The following is a 22917-nucleotide window of genomic DNA, read 5'->3' as shown; positions in this document are numbered from 1 at the left end:
CAAGAAAAATGGACAGGATGGTCTTACTTTTTCTATTGAAAATTTCGGTTTCCAATGATATGTCTAGGGATCAGTCGGAATTTTAGTGGAATAAAAACCCTAAAACTCAGAAAGCCACTGTGCATTGGTCTTCTTTTATTATTATATGTTGCCGTGACAACGACAGCCTCTATAATCATTGGTGTAACTAAGTTGATTCCATTAGTATAGATTTTACCAAGATTACACTGTCATAAAAACAAAATAAAAAAATTCATCATAAATACATTAAAATGAGCCAACATTCAAATGATCAATTATATATTTAATTGATTAAACATGTTAACAAGTGTGCGTTTGAATTAGTCTTATTGAATTTTTCAAATTTATTTGCCAAGTTTAAGTGATGGTGCTGATATGGCCGTGTGCCTGTGTGCATGGAATCGCTGCTAAGTAATTGTTAAAAGTTTAACGACAGACGGCCGTACTGCGTGGTACATTCCGCAAGCTTGAGCCTTAGGGAGAAAACGGTCCCGAGATATACTGAGGCTGAACTACGATTAGGCATCTTGGTTTTATCCCCAACATGTGACAGTGAGAGAGAGAGAGAGAGAGAGAGAGAGAGAGAGAGAGAGAGAGAGAGGTGGAAAGCACACACGCGCCCAAACTACCTCTACTAACACTTTCATTCTCTTCTTTCTTGCAGTGCCCGTTCAGCGCTTAACTCATCCGCTTTTTGTACGAAGCTAGTGATGAGGCCTTTGTGTCTTTCCCTCTTCCTCATCCAGTTTGTGCGCCTCTCGCGCCAGCAGTTCCCGCGGCCCTGCACGACTCCAGAGGCACTTCAGAGCAAGCAGTGCTGTCCGGTCTGGCCAGGAGACGGCTCGGTGTGCGGGGCACGGTCAGGTCGAGGTTTCTGCCAAGACGTCGTGGTGTCCGACCTTCCCAACGGTCCACAGTATCCACACAGCGACGTGGACGACCGAGAACGGTGGCCGCTAGTGTTCTACAATCGCACGTGCAAGTGCGCTGGCAACTTCATGGGTTATAATTGTGCCGAGTGCAAGTTTGGTTACTTTGGGGTTAACTGTGCGGAAAGTCGCGAATCGGTGCGTAAAAATATCCTTCACCTGTCTGGATCGGACAGGCAGCGGTTTATTTCATATATAAACCTGGCCAAAAACACCATCAGCCCCGATTATATGATAGCAACAGGTACGTATAAACAGATGAATAACGGGACGAATCCGATGTTCGCGGAGGTCAGCGTATACGACCTTTTCGTGTGGATGCACTACTATGTGTCCCGTGACGCACTGCTTGGCGGGCCCAACAACGTGTGGGAAGACGTCGATTTCGCGCACGAAGCTGCGGCCTTCCTGCCGTGGCACCGCGTGTTCTTGTTGCTCTGGGAACACGAGATCCGAAAACTGAGCGGAGACTTCAACTTCACCATTCCATACTGGGACTGGCGAGACGCGCGGAGCTGCCAGGTGTGCACTGACGAACTGATGGGTGCGCGCAACCCACTCGAGCCCAACCGCATCAGCCCAGCTTCGATCTTCTCCTCGTGGAAGGTAAAGATGAAAGCTGTTACAGAACTCTGCTGCTCTATTTTACTGTAGTAGTCATGATACGTTTGCGTCCGCCCTACATGCGTAGATTTTAGAAAGGCGATTTTATGATTGGCAAACTATCCAACGAACAAAGAAAATTTACTTGGAAGATTAAAGTTTACTAGCGTAATAAAAGTGTGTGAACCTGCAAATGTAGTAACTTGCTTGAGTGATTTATGCGGTTGATTAAAACATTAAAATTTGTCTTAGTAAGTATCTTAAGATCTAAATCAATTTAGACTATGTAAATTTAACCTAGGAGCAGGAGTAGGCCATACGGGAAGCTGCAAAGTGAACAGCAGTCTACAGTAGAGTAGTTCTTATCACAATATTACATCTCTTAAAGCTTTCTGCCGTATTAGAGGCAAACAGGACAAAGTGCTTGATGGCTTTTGTACTTCAGTGATAGGATAACATTCTGGATTACTAGCAAAGACATAAATGTTTAATCCCTAGATGTTCTATACCTAATACTTAGACATCATTTGCTGTAAAACTGTAATCACATGATGCCTTAGAGGCCCAAGGTGACCCCCCAAGATACATCAAAACATGTAGCTGTGTTTCCCAAGATACCTGCATATACCACAACTAGAAAGCGTGATTGTTCAGAATGTTAGACTCCTATTTTAGACATGCTTAGTTTGTTTGATTGATTAAACTGCAACATCCTTTTTACAACAGAAAATGCGTACTTTTCTATTTTCTCAAAGCATCATGTGTCTAGGCTAGAACCAGGTCCTACTACTCATCTTACCTAACACCATTTGAACACCATGAAGTAACTTAATTCACTTCTTCTTTCATCATGCAGTGACATACAAGGCATGTGTGAAGAGCAATGATTCAGTGTGTCCTCACTGATACAGAATGCAGTTAATGAGTTAATGTGCTTAAATCAGGGATCTTCTTCCAAACCCCCCCCCCCCCAAAGATATGCTGCATGAATTGGGCACATGCCAGAATAGTGGGACTTGCAACCCACCTAACCCAAGAGCACCCCTATGGCTGGCTGGGACCCGGCTAAAACCGCACCCTGCATGTCCCCCACACCCCATCCAGTTCCCTCAGGAGCTCTGATGTGGTGCATTCCATTGAGATCACTACATGGGAGTTTGAGGTGGATGTCTGCCTTGTGACGCAGCACTGGGGTTGCCAGATCTGAGAGATTATGGAGTACAGACCATGAAAATATCCCACGAGCACACTGTTTCAGTTCTCACACACTCACATGTGACTGGGGTCACCATGGAAGAGAATCACATGGCACACAGAGTCCTAAAGACCTAAAGACATGTACTGGCGTATGCACACACGTGGGCATGCATTCACGCACACAAACATATACATGCACAAGACCACTTAGAGAATTAAGCAAAAGCCACTTTCGTCTGAAGCCTCTCAGACAGCTTCAGTGCTGCATGCTAACAGGCTGGACAGTGTGTCATACTTCAGTTGACATGTGGAGACATGCTCTGGTTTGTTTATTTATATAAAAAGAACAAAGTCCCTGTCACACTAGTGAGACCACAATTGCTTGGCCACAATCAACTTATATGATATATTTTTCCTTCAGAATGAAAGCTTTTAATACCCTAAGAATCACATGACTGATTAACACACACACACACACACACACACTCGCCTTAAACACTCATACTTGCTCTTTCTTTCTCTCTCACACACACATAAGCCTATTCTTATCTGTTAACTCTATCTACTCTCAATCTCTCCCCAGGTTCTATTGTTTCTCTCCCTTGGGTTTCTTCTCAGTTCTTTCCCTTCTCATTCCCTTTCTCCTTCTCTCTTTCTCTCTCTCTCTCTCTCTCTCTCTCTCCTGCTATCCCCCACACAGCTCTGCTCTGCTCTGCTGTTGCTGGGGAGGCTCCGGTGTGTGTCTCCGGACAGAATAGCCGTTACTGTGTGGGCGTGTGCATGTCTGCGGATAAATGAGTGGGAGAAGCAGTAGTCAATTATCAAGCAGAAACTCGTTCTTTCTCTCTCTCTCTGCCTCTCTCTCTCTCTCTCTCTCTCTCTGCCTCTCTCTCTCTCTCTTTCTCTGTCTGTCTTCCAATGGCTGCAGTTAAAGGGGAAATAGTGCAGTGTTCCATTTTGACTGAAAACTTAGAGATCAGTTGTTCCCACGTCTTGCTGTATGTGACCACCAATGAACAATAGTCTGATTAGGTGCGTGTGTGGGTCCACCCATGACCAATAGTCTGGTTAGGTGTGTGTGTATGTGTGTGTTTGTGTGTGTTAGACCGTACCGTGAAAGCTAGCCTCGTTAAGTGTGTATATCTGACCATGAACAATAGTCTAGGTGAGCAAATGTGTGTGTGCTGACAAGTGTTCACACCTGTGCAGGTGATCTGCACGAGGCCACAGGATTACAACGCACGCGAGGTGCTGTGCAGTGGCGAGCCAGAGGGCCCACTGCTCCGTAACCCTGGCAACCATGACCAAAGTCGCATGAGCCAGCTGCCCACCTCAGCCGATGTGGAATTCGTGCTGGGCCTGAGGGACTATGAGACAGACTCGCTCGACCGTCGCTCAAACATGAGTTTCCGGAACACTCTGGAGGGTAAACAACAACGTTAAATACAGGGGGGATATTCTATCATGCAAAATTTCCCCCCTTAAATTATCTCCATTGTCTTTCCTCCAATTCTTTTCTACAGAAGGTTTTTAGCAACCATGTTTTCAACACAAATGTAACTGTAATTAGGCTAGGACAAATAAAGCCTTCAAAGGAGCAGGCAGTCACTGGGGATCAGGGCATGCTGCCAACAGGAGGCCGATTTTGGTTACTGCAACACCAACAGCTTTTAATGAATATTACTGCAATAATATTTGCATTTAGCAAAGTCTCTGTTAGTAAATTAACAGCAGATTTTGTTTCGTGTTTAAGCGAATTAACATGTGAATATAGAACAGAGGGTTCATAAAAAGGTGGATTGGTTTTTGTAATAGGCATAGTCTCATTACATGAATACTGTCTTGGAAAAGGATAGTTCTGCATAATAAATACACATGCATACACGTACACTCAAACATCTGCTGATGCTCCAACCTACACACTGATTCAGATGAGGTAACATTGACCTGTGCACCTCCTGTAGCACGTGTGTGTCACCACTGCAGGATTTAAGAAACTTTAGGTTTTCCTGTGACAACTGTACCATTCAAAGAACCGGATAAAAGCTCTTTGTCTTACAGTTTCTCCAAATTGCTTACATTTTACAATAACATCTCTGTTTTAAAATATCTGCACACATTCCTCAAAACCTTACACACATTTGAAGAAATCCTCATATATTCTGAGCAAAACAGAAAAGAAATATGCACACCATAATGTTAGACACACTTATCACATGGAGGCTTTTGACACAGAACCAATGGATTGAAAATACAGTTGTCACAATACTGATGTCTTTGCTTCATCCAAAGAGACGATGAACCAAAAGCATGTCATTACACATGAATGAATCCATCATATTTTAGACACTGAATTTATGATGCTGCATTAAATTTACAGCTCTCCTGCACAGTGTCTGCCTTACATATTTATCAGTATAGCAGTACTTGTGTCTCCGATCTCAGGGCCATCCTGCAAGGAGGTCGCCGACAACAAACTGCTGCCATCATGTGTACCCGTACATGCATGTCAATGTACAGCTGCAGCCACTTAGAATGATTACAGTCCTGCACGACGCAGGAATGTCGGCAAACTAAAATCCATGTGACAACTTTTGATCCCTGACCTGCGCACTGCAGCGGCCAATGCTGAGACCAGCTCAGGTGGTTGACCTCCAGATGAGGACGGCTGTACAACACCTTCCAGGGGCAGGAGACGGAAAATACTCATTTGAGTTCCTGTAAAGAATGGAGAGAGTGGCCTCGCATGCTGCAATCCCCCTTGCCTTTCATGATATTTCCCCACCTTTACCCACAGCTGCTACCCCCCACAGATCTCTCACAGTGGCTGAAGTTGCTCCAAGTGTATGTTCATGTTCCGTTTACCAAAATATGGCCCAGTAGTTTGTAATGAAAATTGTAATTGTGTATTTGTGTATTTCATGCCGGTTTGCAAAAAGTGTCTAAGGCCATTGTAATGAGTCAAGTCCACTAAGTTGGGTTTAGAGTGCTCAACATAAAAAGCCAAAGAACCTGAGTTTTGTTGTGTTCAGTCACGTGCCAGTGTTCAGTAACTGTGTAAGCAAAAGAGAAAAACGAATAATTGTGAACCCTGAGTTATGTATAATATACAGAAGCACATGAAAGAAAGACAAAGGAAATACATGGACTGAGAAACATTGGAAAGAAATGATTGGAATTATAGTTATAGTGTGTGTGTGTGTGTGTGTGTGTGTGTGTGTGTGTAGGTTTTGCGAGTCCACAGACAGGCATAGCAGTAACTGGTCAGAGCACGATGCACAACGCACTGCACATCTATATGAATGGTACCATGTCCTCAGTGCAGGGTTCTGCCAACGACCCCATTTTCCTGATACACCATGCATTTATTGACAGGTAACACACACACACACACACTTTCATTCAACACCACCAATATTCAGAGTCCTATAGATGAATCAATGTATAATGTAAAACCTACAGTAACAGCCTGTTTATTGTATTACTAGCTGCTCAGTTTGTTTTGTTACTAGCTGCTTTAACAGTCTGTCAGTTTTTTAGTTCTAGTAGCTGTAATGGTCTGTTGTGTACTTCTAGCTGCTTTAATGGTTTGTATGTAGTGTAGTTCTAGCTGCTGTAGTTCTAGCTGTGTGTCTTGTGTAGTTCTAGCAGCTGTAACGATCTGTCTTGTGTAGTTCTAGCTGCTGTAACGATCTGTCTTGTGTAGTTCTAGCAGCTGTAGCAGTCTTCCTTGTATAGTTCTAGCAGCTGTAATTGTCATTTTGTGTAGTATATTTGAGCAATGGTTGCGGAAGCACCAACCTGCCCGGACACACTACCCAGCAAGCAACGCCCCAATTGGACACAATGACGGCTACTACATGGTGCCCTTTATCCCACTGTACCAGAATGGAGACTACTTCCTCACCACTAAAGCATTGGGATATGAGTACTCCTACCTCCTCAACCCAAGTGAGCCTTAGACACACACACACACACACACACACACACACACATATAAATGACTTGGCCACATCCTTACATTTTTGTGCCTGACCTTCAGGTCAGTGGTTCCTGCAGGAATTCCTGACCCCATATCTGGATCAGGCTCAGCAGATCTGGCCCTGGCTGCTGGGAGCCGGAGTTCTCGGTGCGCTCATTGCCGCTGTCATCGGCGTGACCCTCGCCAAGACATGTGGCCTCAAGCCCAAAAGGAACAAACATTCAGGCCACGGGGAGAGACAGCCCCTGCTGAGTAGCAGTGAGGAGGAGGCCAGCACCTCGTACCAGACCACGCTGTGAACACACACACACACAACACACACACACACACACACACACACGTACGTGCACACATACATTTCAATTTCCTTATTCAAGTCTACCATTAAATACACATATACACACATGTACATGTTTGTACATGTGTTTATGCATGGTTTTGCCCCTAACACACAAACATATGCACACACAAACACACACACACACCGAATTACACTGCATACTCATACACTTGCACTCAGTGCCATACACACTCAGGCCAAATACAAACAGATCATTGTGCAGAAAGAGCACACAGATCATTACAACCACACTCACGTAGATAACTATACACATACACACACCAAACACACAAATAGCGTGTTTCAGGGAGATCAGACAAAACTGATCCAGGTCCGAAGCCAGTCCATTCTCTGCCACGCTGTTCATAAACACGTCAGCAGAGGGCAGCAGTGATATCTGTTTAAGCCAGTCAGTACCCTGTATCAAAAACCCCTGTTGCTGACCCCCCCCCCCAGCATGTTTTAACCAAGAACAGGAGAGCCTGCCCAACTAAAATACAATATATGCACCACACCCCAAACTCCACTCAGCCATACCCCAAACTCACTCAAAGATTGGAGTGTGTTCCATTGTTTTATTGGTGATCATTGTACTGTACGTTAATCTTAAAAGGTTATTCTTTTTTAATCTCTTATTATTTTAATAAAAACAGGACTTCTGCTCTGGTAGTAAATGAGTGTTTATATGATTAATTAAATATATCTTGATTAAATATACAAGTCTTTGGCTGTTGCCATTTGCAGTGCAACTTTAAAACAAAACAGAAAAACAAACAAAAAATTGTTTAACTGAAATTAAGTTGAATGTGGAATATAATGAGCCACCAAAAACAATTTTTAACATTACTGTTTTTAAAAAGTAAAAAATATAAAGCAAAAAGACATAATAACTGTTGTGAGCAGGACTATAGTTGTGTGTTTGTGCACACAGTTAACTGGTGTATGTATGGCAGTGCAGTATTCTGAATGACGTATTATACCTAAACCTTACATACTTGTGACATTTTCAAATCAAAAGATATGAAAGCATATCATGAGAATATTCTTCTTCTCATCAGAATGCCCTTATTCCACTGATAAGATGATGCTGAGAATAAATAACTTTAGTTAGACAGGACACACACCTTGGCTACAACACCGCCACACTCTGTCTATGCCTGGGGTCCTGTCATGCACAGACACCGCTGCTAGACCCACTGTAAACAACCTGTCTTTTCTTTTTGCAATTATTTAAATAGGTGCGAGACAGATCAGGTTCTTTCAGTGAGCTATGTATGACAAACATGGAAGTTGTTCGCTAGAAACACAACTTCTTCTACCCCTTGCAGTTCCTTGTAAAGCCCATCGTCTCTGGCTTTTGGTGAACCAGTAATACTGTATTAATTAAGACACAAAGGGTACAAACTGATTCCAGATCAGAATTAAATGTCATTGCACGACCCTAACAGAGTAGGATTTACATCAACAACCTGTAAGCTACTGTCCATACAATAGGAAGACACCCTTAGCTTTTCTGGACTGTATTTGGTTTGGTATTAAAAAAGTAAAACAGATATAAAGACTCATTCCACAGACTTAGATTGTTAAAGAAAGAGATCAAACAAAGGGAAAAGGATGTCATTTTAAATGAATGATCATTGGCAGCATTCCAAAGAGCACAGTAATCAGATTAGAAAACTAAAAGTCTGACTCAAAGCATGATGTCAGCGCTTTCTCTTGTTTTTTTCTTTTGCTCCATCACTTCCGGCAGTTTTATATCTGAGGATTTCAAAAGGAACCCCTTCACTCCTTTCTTGCTTTGCTTTAGTCTAAAATGTCTTTTTGTCACCTATGTTTCCCAATGAAAAAGAGGCTCTAATTTTTTTTCTCTATTTGTGATGTTTGTTTGTTCTTAATTGATGCACCTCAGCTGAATGATTCCTTGTTGTACTCGAAGACCGTTCCTGAAGCAGAGAATGAGTTGCAGAGTTTGTGGAGCTCTCTGGAAACGCCTTTAGGCGCACAGCAGAACACACCTACTTTTTTGCTGTGGATAATAGACACATAAACACAGTGTGGACAAACACACACACACAGATAAGAAAACATATTGAGAATCACTGGCCATAAAAATTCCATAAAAGACACACAACTTCCTTCAGATGTCTTGACAACATCCAAACTTAACCGACTTCACTATGCCTGACAAATTCTGCCTATTATGGGATCAGACAGGAGAAAACTGAAAAACAGTGCTACACCCATCAAGCACAGGAATCATGGAGCTGTTCAACTGTTCTGATCATGTATGTTGTAGAATAATGGCACTTTATAATTCAGTTCTCCACAGTACACATGAGCGCAAGAATAAAATAGCATAAAAACAGATTTGCATCTTCAAACCCTGGAGTTTACTACATAATTGTCCACATTAAATTCCACACCTACTTGGTGATCTGATGATGTTCAGGTTTCATTTGGCCACATGAAAAGCAAGGTATAAATGCCCCTAGTGAATCAGTGTGATCGAATTACAGTCAGATCACTCAAACCACATTCAGAGGTGGTCAGAGATGGATACTGACCACATCTAAAACGAGTGGAAACGGAATGTATTTTTGTTATCCACATAGGTAAACAGTTGCCAAGTGCTGACGTGTCTTATGCACCCAGAACGTCCCCTGGACAGTAGTGACGCTGAGTGCTACGGAAACTAAAGTAGCTGTAAGACAAGGAATTCCGCTCTACTGAGGCAGATGATTCACTACCTCCTTTACATGGTTTACTTTCCAGGATTTGACAGCATTTAATAAATTGCTAATAGCACGTGAGAATCTGTGTTTATGGTAGGAGGTAAACACACACCTAAGGTGTTGGTGCACTTTTTACACGGGGGAGTAAAATCACATCTTATCTGGTCACACTGGAGACGCAGTTTAGTAAGTATAAACGGAATCTGATCAAAGTATATCCAAAGAAGATCCAGACATGAAACACATGAATGTGCAGTGTAAAGTGTTTACATTTCACACACATAAAAATTGTATTGATATGATGTGAAACAACTAGCCAAAACATATCTCACATTAGGATACATGAGATATTGGGACAATTTTCACAAAAATTATATATAAACTAAAAAAAAAGATTTGGGGATTTTCATGGGTATAAAAGTTTGTCAAAAAGTGCATGTAGAAAATGTTTACAAAAAAATGTATTCTGTTTGTAATTCTATATTAAGTTAATTATGCATTATACTCACTGCTGATTGGATCTTCCTATCTCCTCAAAAAGGAGCTTCAATTTGGGTCGGCCAATTAAGAGTCTAGAATGTAGGGGGCGGTACTTTTCATCTGTGAGGTTCTGGAAAGAGTACAAATATTGTTAGAAAAATGGATGACAAGACAATCCCTTAAACATAGCGGAAGTAATAGACTCAGTAGCCAGAAGAAACACATACATTGTACTTACACACACTGGCCATTTTGATTAGATATAGCCATTTTACAAGTGTACTATTACAGTTTATACTGTAGACACTGCAGCATTGCTGGGGCTTTTACATGTCCGGATAGAGTGGCCCACTACCCAAAACCAGCCAACCAGGAGTGGCTTTGTGGCTATCAGATACTGCAAGAAATAGACTTCAAACTGTGCACCTACAAAAGTGTTTCTAATAAAGCCCATAAAACTGGAAAGTGTTCACAGTGCTTGTGAAAATGAATGACTGTCCATGTGTGTGTGCGTGTCTGTTGTTCAGACTAATATGGCCTTGCTCTGTCACATACAAGCCCGGAGCTCAGCATCTAGACTGATAAAAGGATTTTTGGAAGGGGAGCGAAACCTCCCTTTCAGATACAGAGAGAGACAGAGAGAGACAGAGAGAGATACAGAGAGAGAGAGACACAGAGATACAGAGAGGCACAGTGAGAGAACACAGTGTGAACAGAGTGTATATGTGAGTAAGTGCATGGGTCTGAATGAACATCTATCTGACTCAGAGCCTGTGAGTGTGTTTGTGAATAATAGAAACATTCAGTTCTGCTGACTGAAAATGAGATGAGACAGCAGATGAGAGCCCAGTGTCGATTTACCTGCAGCTCTTGGGCTGTTGTGAGGTAAAGTCGAATGTTCAGGTAGTCTGGACGATTTTGCTCCCAAAGCTAGAGAGAGAGAGAGAGAGAGAGGGAGAGAGGGAGAGGGAGATGGATAGGTGTGCAAGTATTACTTTAACTAAGCTCTAGCATTAAATGCTATAAAGCAGCAGAGCTGCAGTATGAAGTTAACCTGCAGGTGGTGCTGTAAACCACATATGTTTTCAGGTTAAATTAGCATCATTCATAACGAGCTATGTCAGTGCTTCGGAAAATATGTTTTTCCACTGTTTTCCCACTGTATGTGCTTTTACCAATTAAAGTGCATATGTGTGTGATTTATTCGAAGTATGTGCAGGTGTGTTTCATTCAAAGTGTATTTGTGTGTCTATGTGTTACCTTGCGATGTAGGCCACAGAGCAATTCAGCAAACCAGTAAAAAGAGTTCAGCTCTCTGCACACCCACACAAAATACAACCTCTGCAGTTTATAACGACGCCACTCATCACTATGGAAGATAGATAGCACACCCACCCCCAACACACAGGAGTAAACCCACACACAAACACACAAACAAGGGTTATCATAAATGGTTATCATTTCTGCCTTACTGTATTGTGCTTCTGTGTCTGTGTGTGTGCGCACATGTATGCATTGGGGTCACACACAGATACACATGAACAAACACATACAGGTTAACTAACATAGGTAAGCACAAACAGGTAAAGAAAGACAGGTAATCTAGCTGCAATACTCACAGGAGAGCATGCATGATACAGGCGAAAGGCGTAACTCCGATGCCGCCAGCCACACACACACTGACTTCATAATTGAAAACTTCCTCTGATGGACTGCCAAACGGACCATCCACATACAGCCTGGGGCAGGCAGCACAGCACAGCTTCCAATCAGGACACAGAACATCTAATGAAATAGGCACTTTACCAGTAACAACCAGTGCACAGATGATCTAACAACATAGGATATGACATCATTTTGAGATCTCAAAGGATGCATTTCCTCAAAGGATGTAAAAAAAACAATAAAAGCCAAAAGAACAAACCATCTACACTCTCACACACATATACACACACAAGGGTAATCATAAAGTTATCATTTCTGCCTGATTGTACTGTGATTCAGTGTCTGTCTGTCTGTATTGTGTGCAAGTATGTCAACTTAAGAGGTAGATGGTTTCCTCTCTCTAACTAACACATACATCTGCACAATGTACAAACACACGTACACATGGATACATAATGTAGAAACAGAGACCAACACAGGCACACACACTGACACACCCATGCTCTTGTTATATCCCTTGAAACCTGTTTCTGGTGGGTAAAAAACATTTAGACACAAAAGAAAAGACTCACTCATACCAGACTCGCACTCTTATACACATACATAGTTTGCACATAAATACACATACAAAAACACAAGTAGTTTGCACATTCTCATCCCAAGAGTATTCAAGGTCTGGAAAATGCCAATAGGTCATGACCTCCCCCCTTGTCTGTGTACTTTGGCTCTCCGGAAAGATAACTATCTATAATGTCATCCACAGAACGGTAGAACATTTTTCCCACAACAAACACAGACAGACAATGCATGCACAGACATATAAATACACCCCCCACCCCCCCACACACACACACGGAACATACTTGGGGTATCTCCGCTGATTTGTCATAGGAAGGATCTCAGAATGCTCCAAGTCAGGAAGTAGCAGCTCAGAAAAACAGGCTATCATCATCCATGATGGAAGAAGAGAGTAAGAGAGGGAGAGATGGAAAGAGAGAATGAGGGGAGAGGGAGAGAGAGAGAAAGAGCAAGAAAGGGAGATTGACAGAGGGAGTGAGATGGCGAGATGGAGAGAGAGTCAGAGGGAGAGGGAGGGAGTGAGGGGGAGAGAGGGAGAGAAACAGAGAGAGGAAGAGAGAGGGAAAGGGAAAGAGAGAGAGAGAGAGAGAGAGAGAGAGAGAGAGAGAAGGAATTAGAGAGAAGGGGAAGAAATGGCAAAATCAAGACAACTGGAAAAAGAAGCAGCCAGCTACTAAGGTGCAAAACAGAATGAACTGGAAAATTCAATTAAAAACAGGAAAAAACACAAAGCATGTGTGTGCGTATGTGTGTGTCTGTGTGTTGGAAGATAAAGCTGCATTGTTTAGATTGTTTCATACAACAGCCATTGATCTATAAAGCATGACATTGTGGAAACACTATTCAAAGTCAACAAAAATGTGCGTGTGCATGTGAGAGAAACTACCAGTAACTGCAGAATTTGCACATTTTAGTATGATTTTAATATGACTTTAGTCATTTTAATCATTTTTAATTGGTGTTTGTGTTTTTACTCTTAGCATTCAGAAATGTGTGACATTTGAGTTTTTGATTCCATCTGTTTATGTGTGTGCATTTGTGTGTGTGTGTTTCTCACCAGTCCAGTCCCCAACTACTCGAACATGAATGCCAAATGTTTCTTTGTTCTCAGTTGGACACTAAAGAGGGAAAACACAGAGTGAGTCACACCCCCATACAAACAAACAAACTCACATTACAGTCAGACCCCCAGGAACAGTAAGTGTCTGCCAGTAGGAGAGCAGCCTGTGTATGTGTGTGTGTGTGTGTGTGTGTGTGTGTGTGTGTGTGTGTGTGCAAGCGCACGCATGTTTATGTTAAGTAAAACTCCCTGAGAAACTCAGCAAAATCTATCAATGGCACCATAACATCATCCACAAAACAAATCACAGCCGCATACAGTCTAAATCCAGAAATCCAGACACACACATTCACACACATACAGACATATATGTGTGCACTTACACACATTTACAGGTATTTTCTTGCTTAGACACACCCTCACAGTCCAAAATGTACTCACTGAAGTAAGAGTGAAAGCATGATTCTCAAATGATGACACACTCGGGCAGTTCAGCAAGACATACTAACAAAGATAAGAGATACACGCACACACACACACACACACACACACACACACACACACACACATACAACTGGAAACACTGACTTGCATTGAGCGCATGGTGTTTTATGAAAAATCATAAAGGGGAGATAAGAATGAAATCCATAGTATGGAAATAACACTGGAACTATTCATAACTGCAGAGGAAAGGGTGGGGCTTACCTGACCTGGGCGGGCCTTAAAAGAGTTCTTCAGCATGCGCACCTCTATGACATCACAGGGGTGCCTGACAACCGAAACTATGGTGACGGATGCATTGCACCTGATGTAGCGGTACAGTCTCTCTCCACAGTAGAGACATAGAGGGCCCAAGACCCATAGCCATGTCTACATATACACACACACACAAAATATTAACACATATAATTTAACACTGGATTGAAGATCCAAGAGTTAAGTGTAGAGGTCAGGGGGAAAACAGGTGTAAAACCTCGTCACAACAAGAGTTCACTTGGAGGGAGGGGCTTCAGATGTGGTGCTAATGCTACATTCAGTTACTGCAAGATATTATACACAAATCAGAAACACACACGCAGACATTCATTATATAAAGGGTATATTGGGGGAGTTTCGATCCATGAGGACGGGGCTCTAAAGCTGAAGGAAGGAGTGAGACTTAATTAATAGATTTTAGAAACACAAAACTGCCATTTGTTTAGCTATAATGCTGAAGGAATAGCATTTTATATATTTAAAATAATGAATTTAACAAACATATATTGCCTCTCCAATGTATTAATATTACAATGTACTCATATCTTTTATACTTAAAAAAGCTAAGCTCTAGCTCTACAGGTTATCTCAGAATACCCTTCATTCATAAATTTATACATTTGGTATGTAATATAGAGGAATGCATGCACATGCATATGAGCAATTAAAGCCACACACCTTATTAAACAGACAGATACACACACACACACACACACACACACACACAGGTTATTAAAATCACAAACCTGGGGGAAATGAGGTTGAAAATGGGCATCTTCTTTACAAACAAGTGACATTTCCCTTGACTCAGCCACCAGTTCTCCATCTACCTCCTGATTGGGCCATGTATCTGAATGTGCCCTCGTCTGATTGGCAGGTATGCAGCCAGGTGGATGGGCATCAACATTTGTCTGGTATTTCAGAGCCCCTCTACGGGAGGACATATTTACAGAGCAGATATTACAGGGACATTACAGATATTTCAATATCTGTTACTTCAAACTAACATACAAATTCTGATACCCTGAACACAATTTAACAAACATTAACTGCCATCTAAAAGACAAAGCTCATTTCGCTACAGTAAAACATAAATAAAACAAGGACATGATGGTTTAGTCATGAACAACCTTCATGTTGACAAACTTTAAAAGGTATGATCAGTCCATGAGAAAACAGGGATGCGGTGAGTGTGAAACCACACAGGTTAGGTGACAAATAAAAGGAAAAACCCAAATAAATGAATAAATGAATGGAGAATCTTGACATGCTGATGCTTCAGATGTATCTCCATAAATAACACTTTACAGCTATATTTCATTTATACTTCATTTTTCAGGATTTCATTTTTTTCCCCTAGCAGAATTGCTATTAATTCTTTAGTACCTTTGATAATAGTGTTTTAACTTATTACACTAGTGTCTAGTAAGTAGTGAGTATGCATTTGATTGTTTTGTTTGCATTTTAATAATTGAATTTTGTTCATTTTAGTCAATGAATTTTGGATTTTTGTTTAAGGTTTTGGGAAAAAATGGGTCTTAAATTTCAGAAAATGTGTTTTATCAGTAACATGAATGAATGTGTGTGCATCCCTGTGTGTGAGACGAAGAAAGAGAGACAGAGAGAGAAAGAGCCAACTAGAGCGACTGAGATAGAGGATGTGTGATAGATGTGTGAAAGACTCACCCGACCACATGCATCAAGAGCACAACATAGAAGAGGATGAAAAGGTTATGAGTGTACCAGAAAATCTCATAGTTACCAACCCTGCAGAGACACAAAATAACAGAAGGCAAATTATTTAATATATGGCTGAACACAGTGTGTAACATGCAGATGTAAACAAGGAATAAAGGAAGAAAAGAAATGAGAGACACAAGGACAACAAATAAGTCATTTCACACTGTGGATGCTTATAAACTCTGCGGCTACTCGTCATGCACACAAATCCACGATTGCAATTTCTGCTTCTCTTATAGTGAGATGATATTATATCTATTATCGCACACATCTACGGTATGAGCAATAATTCATCATATGGGGTAATTTTCTACATCTATACAGCCCTAGTATGAATAAAGGGATATTTTCGTAGCAAAGCAGAAGAGAATATATGACCAAACCAAGTGCAACATCTGGGAACTAGTTTGCACTCTGCTTTACACTTTTGGCACTGAAACAAACCCCAGTATGCTGGAGTTTACATGCTCAGAACAGGCAGATTCTGAAAAAAAGCTACAGACCCCACTCTTAAAAGAAAGGGCTCACCTCTCTGCTTCAAGGGGATGGAATATAAGTGAGTAACATTTGGAAAAGCCCCTCTTGACAGAGTAGGTGCTTGGGAGGGACGGCTATTACTGTTAACCAGAGCTGGACACTGAGCCCCAGTGAAAGCCTGGTCATGCAGTCTTTGAACACAGCCTCCTGTGAAAAGCCTCAGGCCAATATAAATGGCACTTCAATCAGAGCCTAGCTCAGTCAAAGCACACAAAAACAAAGCCTCCTAGTGCATTATGCTGTAATTATAGGTGTGTGTGTGTGTGTGTGTGTGTGTGTGTGTGTGTGTGTGTGTGTGTGAGAGAGAGATACAAGGTTGCTCTGGGACAGATGGCTATTAAAGGGTCCATTAAATATAAATATATGGATTCTAGAGGAATTATAAACACTCTTCAAAGCATTTCTGATATACTGTATGCAAAATCAAAGTAAGAAATGTGAATTTAAAGCAAGATGATCTTTTGTTGGAGAATGCCCAAAACAAGGTGCATACCAGTGGCATTCCTGCCAGATATTCTACAATGGAAGTAAAATAGTGAGAAGTGAACAGGGCAGGAGAGAAGAGTATGAGGAGAGTATGAGCAGAGTATGAGCAGAGAATGAGCAGAGTATGAGGAGAGTATGAGCAGAGTATGAGGAGAGAATGAGCAGAGTATGAGGAGAGTATGAGCAGAGAATGAGCAGTTTGAGGAGAATATGAGCAGAGTATGAGGAGAGTATGAGCAGAGTATGAGAGGAGGAGAAGAAATAAAGAGAAAGCGTAGTCAGACAAGAGGAGAGGGCAAACTAACCTTACACTATGAGACGAAGCTGTAAACATCAGGAATAATACCAGAACCAACAAGACACCTGTTATCCCAGGAACTGACTCAATTATACAAGGGGGGGGAGAGACGACATTTTAATAAACAGTTAATTATTGCAAACGCAGCTTTCCATGTTTTTCAAAGTTCAATGATGCGTGACTATCACGCTCACAACTGACTGATCTGAACAGTTAATGATCAAGTCCTCTGTGCCCAGTGTCACATATGTTGGAGCAAGTAAGGCTGGGCATGTGAATCAGAGTGACCCCTACAGGACTGGAGTGGAACACCTGTGCATGTGAGCAGAATGAGGCTAACCTGTGGTCAGGATGAGAAGATGAGGATCCTGCAATAGTATACAAAAATTTACTCAATAAAGGTCATAATATTTATCAGTTATCATTTCATAGCAATTAATTATTATGTCTTTTGAGTAGATTATAAAGGTAAATCTTTTGTATTTGCAATTAATTTTATTACTTCATTATTTGTTTTTTGTTTTTCTATTGAAATCAACTGTATGTGATCAATTATTAAATGCATTTGTTTAATGAATTTTATTAAAATAAATTGTCTTATGAAACTTTTTCTTCTTTTTTGACAAAAACTTAATTGAGGTGATGTTGGAATGTACTAAGCTCTATTATTTAATTCTTCAGGCTATGTGAAGCATTTTGAATTGCCAATATGTATGAAAACTTGCCTTAGCTTGCCTTCCTGTGCCTCTACATGTACAGTACCAGCTTTTATCATGCAAGTTATCAATATAGAAATCCATCCATGCGAAAAACATACATATTTTGCCAATGTGAAATAAAAATCAATTTCAAGTTCATAAAACATCTAACATTTTCACTGCATGTTTTTAATTCTATGTCAACATAATAAAAACCACATGTAACTATAACTATATTTGTTTTTATGTTTCTACACCATGTTTATACACCCTAACCCAAACCCTAAATGTTTTCTTCCCTTTATATTGTGGAACATGTCATGATCTGTGGATCAACAGGATCTGTTGTTGTTGTTTTTTAGAACAATAGATTTGAAGATATGGATTCAATTTCATGGGTTTGAAAGCTAGTTAATAGCAGTCAATTGAGAAACATTAAGAACCATTAAGAGAAGTTAAAAGTACATTTGAAATAAGACAAAAAAAAAAAAAAACATTTAATCTTTATATAACCGGATCAAAACCTGTTTTTATGCCATGACAGAAGGCAGGCAGGGAGCAGGGGTTCATACCTGTCCCCGGTAATGTGCTACATTGAGGGCGGGGAACTCATCTGAGTACCTGACAGAAAAGCTGACAACGTTCACCAGGTGGGCACCCACATGAACCACTGCAAAATAGTACACACCCACCCACACACACACACACACACACACACACACACACACACACACACACACATAGACACACTTTCCACTTAGAAACGTCTGACAGCATGGTATAAGAATGCAGGAGAAAAAAAAATTATGTCTGCTCAACAGCTGATAATGTCTCTAACAATGTCTCTTGTCTTTCTCTCTCACGTCAAGCCCACTTCCACCACTCAAAGCCCACCTCTCAGGACAGACTTTATGGTTTATTGGGTTGTTTGCTAGGTGCATGTGGTTGCTGTAGTAATAGGATGCCTCAGAACTTTGGAACTCTGTAATTAGAACATGGCCACAATGTCTTGAGACAGGAAGTAGCGGGGGAAGGGCAGTGAAGGAGGACTAAAAGAACAAGATGCACCATGCAAATATCACTGCACGTTCCAGTACGCATTCTCTCTCCCTCTCGCGCACGCATACACACACACACACACACACACACACACACACACACATAACTACTCTTTTTTTCTCTCGCTCTCTGACGCACACACACAAACTCAAACACACACACACGTTACACACCTGTCAAATGGCAAAATGCAGCTGGTACTTGGAGAAAAGACCACAACCCTGAGCCATTAGCCTGTAAGAATATCTGGTGGTTGGTAACACAAGCTGATAATAATCTGGTGCCTGGAGAACAACTGTGCCCCTGGTGCTATTATTAAAGACCAGGTCTAGTGGTTTGTACTGCTTAGAATGAATTATTGCTCTCTGCATCTGGTTTGGGTTTGCAAAGGCTAGGTGTGCTCAGCTGTCAATAGCTGTACTTAACCATATAATGTATTAGTTGTGGTTTGTTTTAATTGATTATATTTGTCATTAGATTAAATAAAAGGTTAGTGGGAACTGGTCATGGTTAGATGTGAATAACAGTTGTTAGTGTATGTTAGTTTGATTTGGCCTGAGAACATATGAACAGTTGTCATTGGTTTGATAGATGTTCCTGGTTAATTCTGGGGACCAGAGAGCAAATACTGACTAACCTGAGAGACATATATGATTTTCCTCCAGATTAGTTATGGGGACCAGAGATCGTACATTAATAACCAACCTGAGAATACCCCTATAATTTTGTTCCAGATTAGTTATGGGGATCAAAGATCATAAATTTATAACACACCTGAGAAGACACATATAGCCACTCCACAAGTCACATGAAAGGTCTTACTCTTGTCCAACAACCTGCGTGCTTTTTTACTTGAAACCTGAGCAAGGTGGGAGGGTGGAGGAAGCAAGAACAAGAAAATATATTTTACAGTTGAATCAAGCATATTCCCCTCCATTGAGAAACTTCACTCAGGAAAATACTAAATCTGTCTCCCACTAGATTTGTCCCTCTGCCTCGCTTTCAGGCTCTCTCACCTGACGGGTTCCTCTAAGTACAGTCAAGATAGATCTGCACATGGGCAGTAGTACCAGGCTGCAGTTGAGGTTGAGAACGGTGGCTGAGGCTCGACTAATGCACAGTCCCAGCTGAAAAAACAAACAAACTGAAGTGTTAGAGCACTGCCTGCAGGCATGAAATACTAAATCCAGGAGGTATATCATAAAAGACCTACACAGTAGCAGAAATTTTAAAAGTAAAACAAAATCTGTAAATCTTATAAGAACAGAATTCAACTAGACGCAAAGCATGCTTTTGTTAAAAAGGACGAGTTAACAGGTATACTCAGGTTAAAGTTGAGGTTTCAGGATTAGGCTAATGGTGACGACTGGGGCTAAGATAAGGTTGGAAACAGGGTTCCATTCAGACGGATCCAAAAACTAAAAGATGAGAACCCAAGGAATAAATGAGGATCTGAAACATTTAGGGAGAAAACAAGGGTAGCTCTCTGTGTGTGTGTGTGTGTGTGTGTGTGTGTGTGTGTGCGTGCATGCGTGTGTGATATACAATAGTTCCGAAATAAAACTTCAAAGACACTGGCAGGCAGTCTGATCCTTGCATTCTCCTTGGAAAATGGGCATGCTGTCACACGTCTGCTGCACATTTCAGAACATCTCAGACAGAGGACTTAAAGAGCACTCACGCTCATATATACACACACTCAAATACAGACACATTCCAATGCTCACAAACACATACACACTCTAACACGCACACCTTCACTCTAATCCAAATATACATACTTTAATAAACACATACCTTTCCAGCAACTCAATAAGTTGCTTGTGTTTGTGCGGGTGTTTGTGAGACAACTTGTGACTGCAATTATTATGTTTTTTAGGAGTATAATGACATAATACGCATGCAGCTAACTGACCCTGCGGGGTTAAGGAATGTTCCTTTAACAAATGCTTTTATACTTACTTATATATTCATGTATGTTATTAGTTTAAATTGCCTCATTCATTCTATCTTATTCAACCATGCCATCATGTCTACAAATTCATAATACTTAGCACTTCAACGTGGGAGAGGCGTACAACAGCCATGAAACCTGAATCACAATTTGAGTCTGAAAGATTGAATGTTTGGGCCATCTGTGACACCATCGCTCTGCCCTGCTTTATGAAAACCCCAATCAGCTTGTGTCACTATGCGTGAGACGGGGGATCTCTGTGTCTCAGAATGCTGCTGAAGACAAATACATATTTAAAGAAAATACATAATTTGGATGTCTGTGACAATTGTGCAAAATGCAATCACATTTACATGCTTGTGAAAATACCATTAAGCTAGCAGAAGAACCCTGATGACTGATGAGCAAATGCTAATGTAACATTACTAAAAAAGAAATCTAAAAATGACTTCTGCATTAAACAATTCTACATTTAGGGAAGGAGTTAATGGATGGCTTGTTCTTTTTCCATTTTTGTTGTTCTAGAGGGTTTAGACCCCCCATTCTCAAATCTCTACTGATGCCTCTCCCGTTGACTATTGCTCTACTTCCCTAAAATCTCAACCAATTTGTGTCACGCTGTGTGTGAGACAGAATGTCTCTGTCAGAGAATGTTCGTGAAGACTGAAAAACTGAAGACTAAAACTGACAGAGGAACCCTGATGATTGATGAACAAATGCTAAAGTAAAGTTACTTAAAAAGCAAACTAAAAACGACTTTTGGATTAAACAATCCCCCCCCCCCCCCCCCCCAGCCATTCATATATTTCTAGTGACGCTCCTGCTCTTAACTCATCTAGAGAATGCATAGCTACTATACAGATATACTTTACAGATAGACCGGTATTACCCCCAGCATCTTGTGTAGGTAGTGGTACTCCGCTCCGCTGCAGTACAGTATGAATGTCCTCCAAAAGATCCAAGCGCTAACACTAAGCCAAGTGATCTGTATGCACAAATGCACAACATTACAGACCAAGCATCCAGCGCAATGACTAAAATTGGTCATTTAGGGGAGAAGAAAAGCTAGTTTAAAAAAACAAAACAACAACAAAAAAAAAACAATGACACAACGTCTCAAAAAGTGTTTGTTTGTTTGTTTGTCTGACAAGACAACAAAGATGTGATAAAACGTTCTTAATAAAGTATCTTACTAATATACAGTGTTTCCCGCCCTCGTTGGCTATCCAGCTCCTTAATGACAGACCCATGGCTTGACACTTCACAAACTGCAGCTGACACGATCAAATCCGCTTACAAACGTAACGAGCCATGAGGAAGCCTTCCTGCTGCAAGCTTACACCCCGCTTGGCTTTCTTACGGCGCTCATGCCGTTGCTCCCGTTTGGGCTCGCGAATGCCCGGCGCGTGCTTTTGAGCGCGAGGAGGGGTTAGGCTACTTTTCCGCCAGTGACGGGACGCATTCAAAGGGCCGTACAAACCCCCGGAAACGGGAATCCCCGGTGCTCCCCTCAACTGCAGCAGACGTCTTTAGATACTCTGTTACGCCGAAGACACTTAAATGCATTCAGACTCTACAGCAACGATGAATAAAACTGCATTTGAACTAATGTCACTGGTGTCTAACGTCTAAATACGTGTCTGAATATTAAACTAAATCTTCTGTACAGGATTGTGAATCCTCTATACACAATAACTGAACAACACTTGGTTATTAACGCCATCTGGTGCTAAACGTACCACGGAACAGTCAGTCTCTCCCGTAGACATGTTCCTGAGTCCCTCGCTCCCTCATGCATAAG

General features: G+C 41.3%; 2 protein-coding genes across 7 annotated transcripts; one reads left to right on the top strand and one right to left on the bottom strand.

Moving 5' to 3' along the window:
- The first annotated feature begins 253 nt into the window (after positions 1-253).
- Positions 254-7031, top strand: tyr (tyrosinase). The gene is made up of 5 exons (XM_035534478.2): positions 254-1556; positions 3960-4176; positions 5978-6125; positions 6520-6701; positions 6793-7031. Exons 1-5 carry the CDS (start codon positions 732-734, stop codon positions 7029-7031), a joined length of 1611 nt encoding a protein of 536 aa, XP_035390371.2. The 5' UTR covers positions 254-731.
- Positions 4208-22593, bottom strand: nox4 (NADPH oxidase 4). Of its 6 annotated transcripts, XR_014117890.1 has the most exons (20): positions 22310-22545; positions 22006-22101; positions 20179-20289; positions 19937-20021; positions 18676-18773; positions 17746-17773; positions 17413-17485; positions 16031-16111; positions 15091-15274; positions 14294-14458; positions 14030-14092; positions 13586-13646; positions 12813-12891; positions 11904-12023; positions 11545-11653; positions 11146-11214; positions 10314-10414; positions 8977-9098; positions 6772-7025; positions 4208-5468 (listed from the first exon to the last, which is right to left on the bottom strand). XR_014117890.1 is itself a non-coding variant. In XM_081700126.1 (19 exons), the coding sequence occupies exons 1-19, from the start codon at positions 22364-22366 to the stop codon at positions 8978-8980; spliced, it is 1665 nt and encodes a 554-aa protein (XP_081556252.1). In that variant the 5' UTR covers positions 22367-22588; the 3' UTR covers positions 8055-8977. The 6 variants fall into 6 exon arrangements, 4 of the variants coding, with proteins under 4 accessions (XP_081556252.1, XP_081556253.1, XP_081556251.1 ...); XM_081700126.1 differs by lacking the exons at positions 4208-5468; positions 6772-7025 and adding an exon at positions 11757-11774 and having other exon boundaries at positions 8055-9098; positions 11545-11599; positions 22310-22588; XM_081700127.1 differs by lacking the exons at positions 4208-5468; positions 6772-7025 and having other exon boundaries at positions 8055-9098; positions 11545-11599; positions 22310-22546.
- Between the last annotated feature and the right edge of the window lie 324 nt (positions 22594-22917).

The sequence above is a fragment of the Electrophorus electricus genome, chromosome 17, assembly GCF_041902795.1.
Source record: "Electrophorus electricus isolate QZ-2024a chromosome 17, ASM4190279v1, whole genome shotgun sequence".
In the NCBI taxonomy this organism is placed as follows: Eukaryota; Metazoa; Chordata; class Actinopteri; order Gymnotiformes; family Gymnotidae; genus Electrophorus; species Electrophorus electricus.
This window is presented reverse-complemented; position numbering and strand designations above follow the sequence as displayed.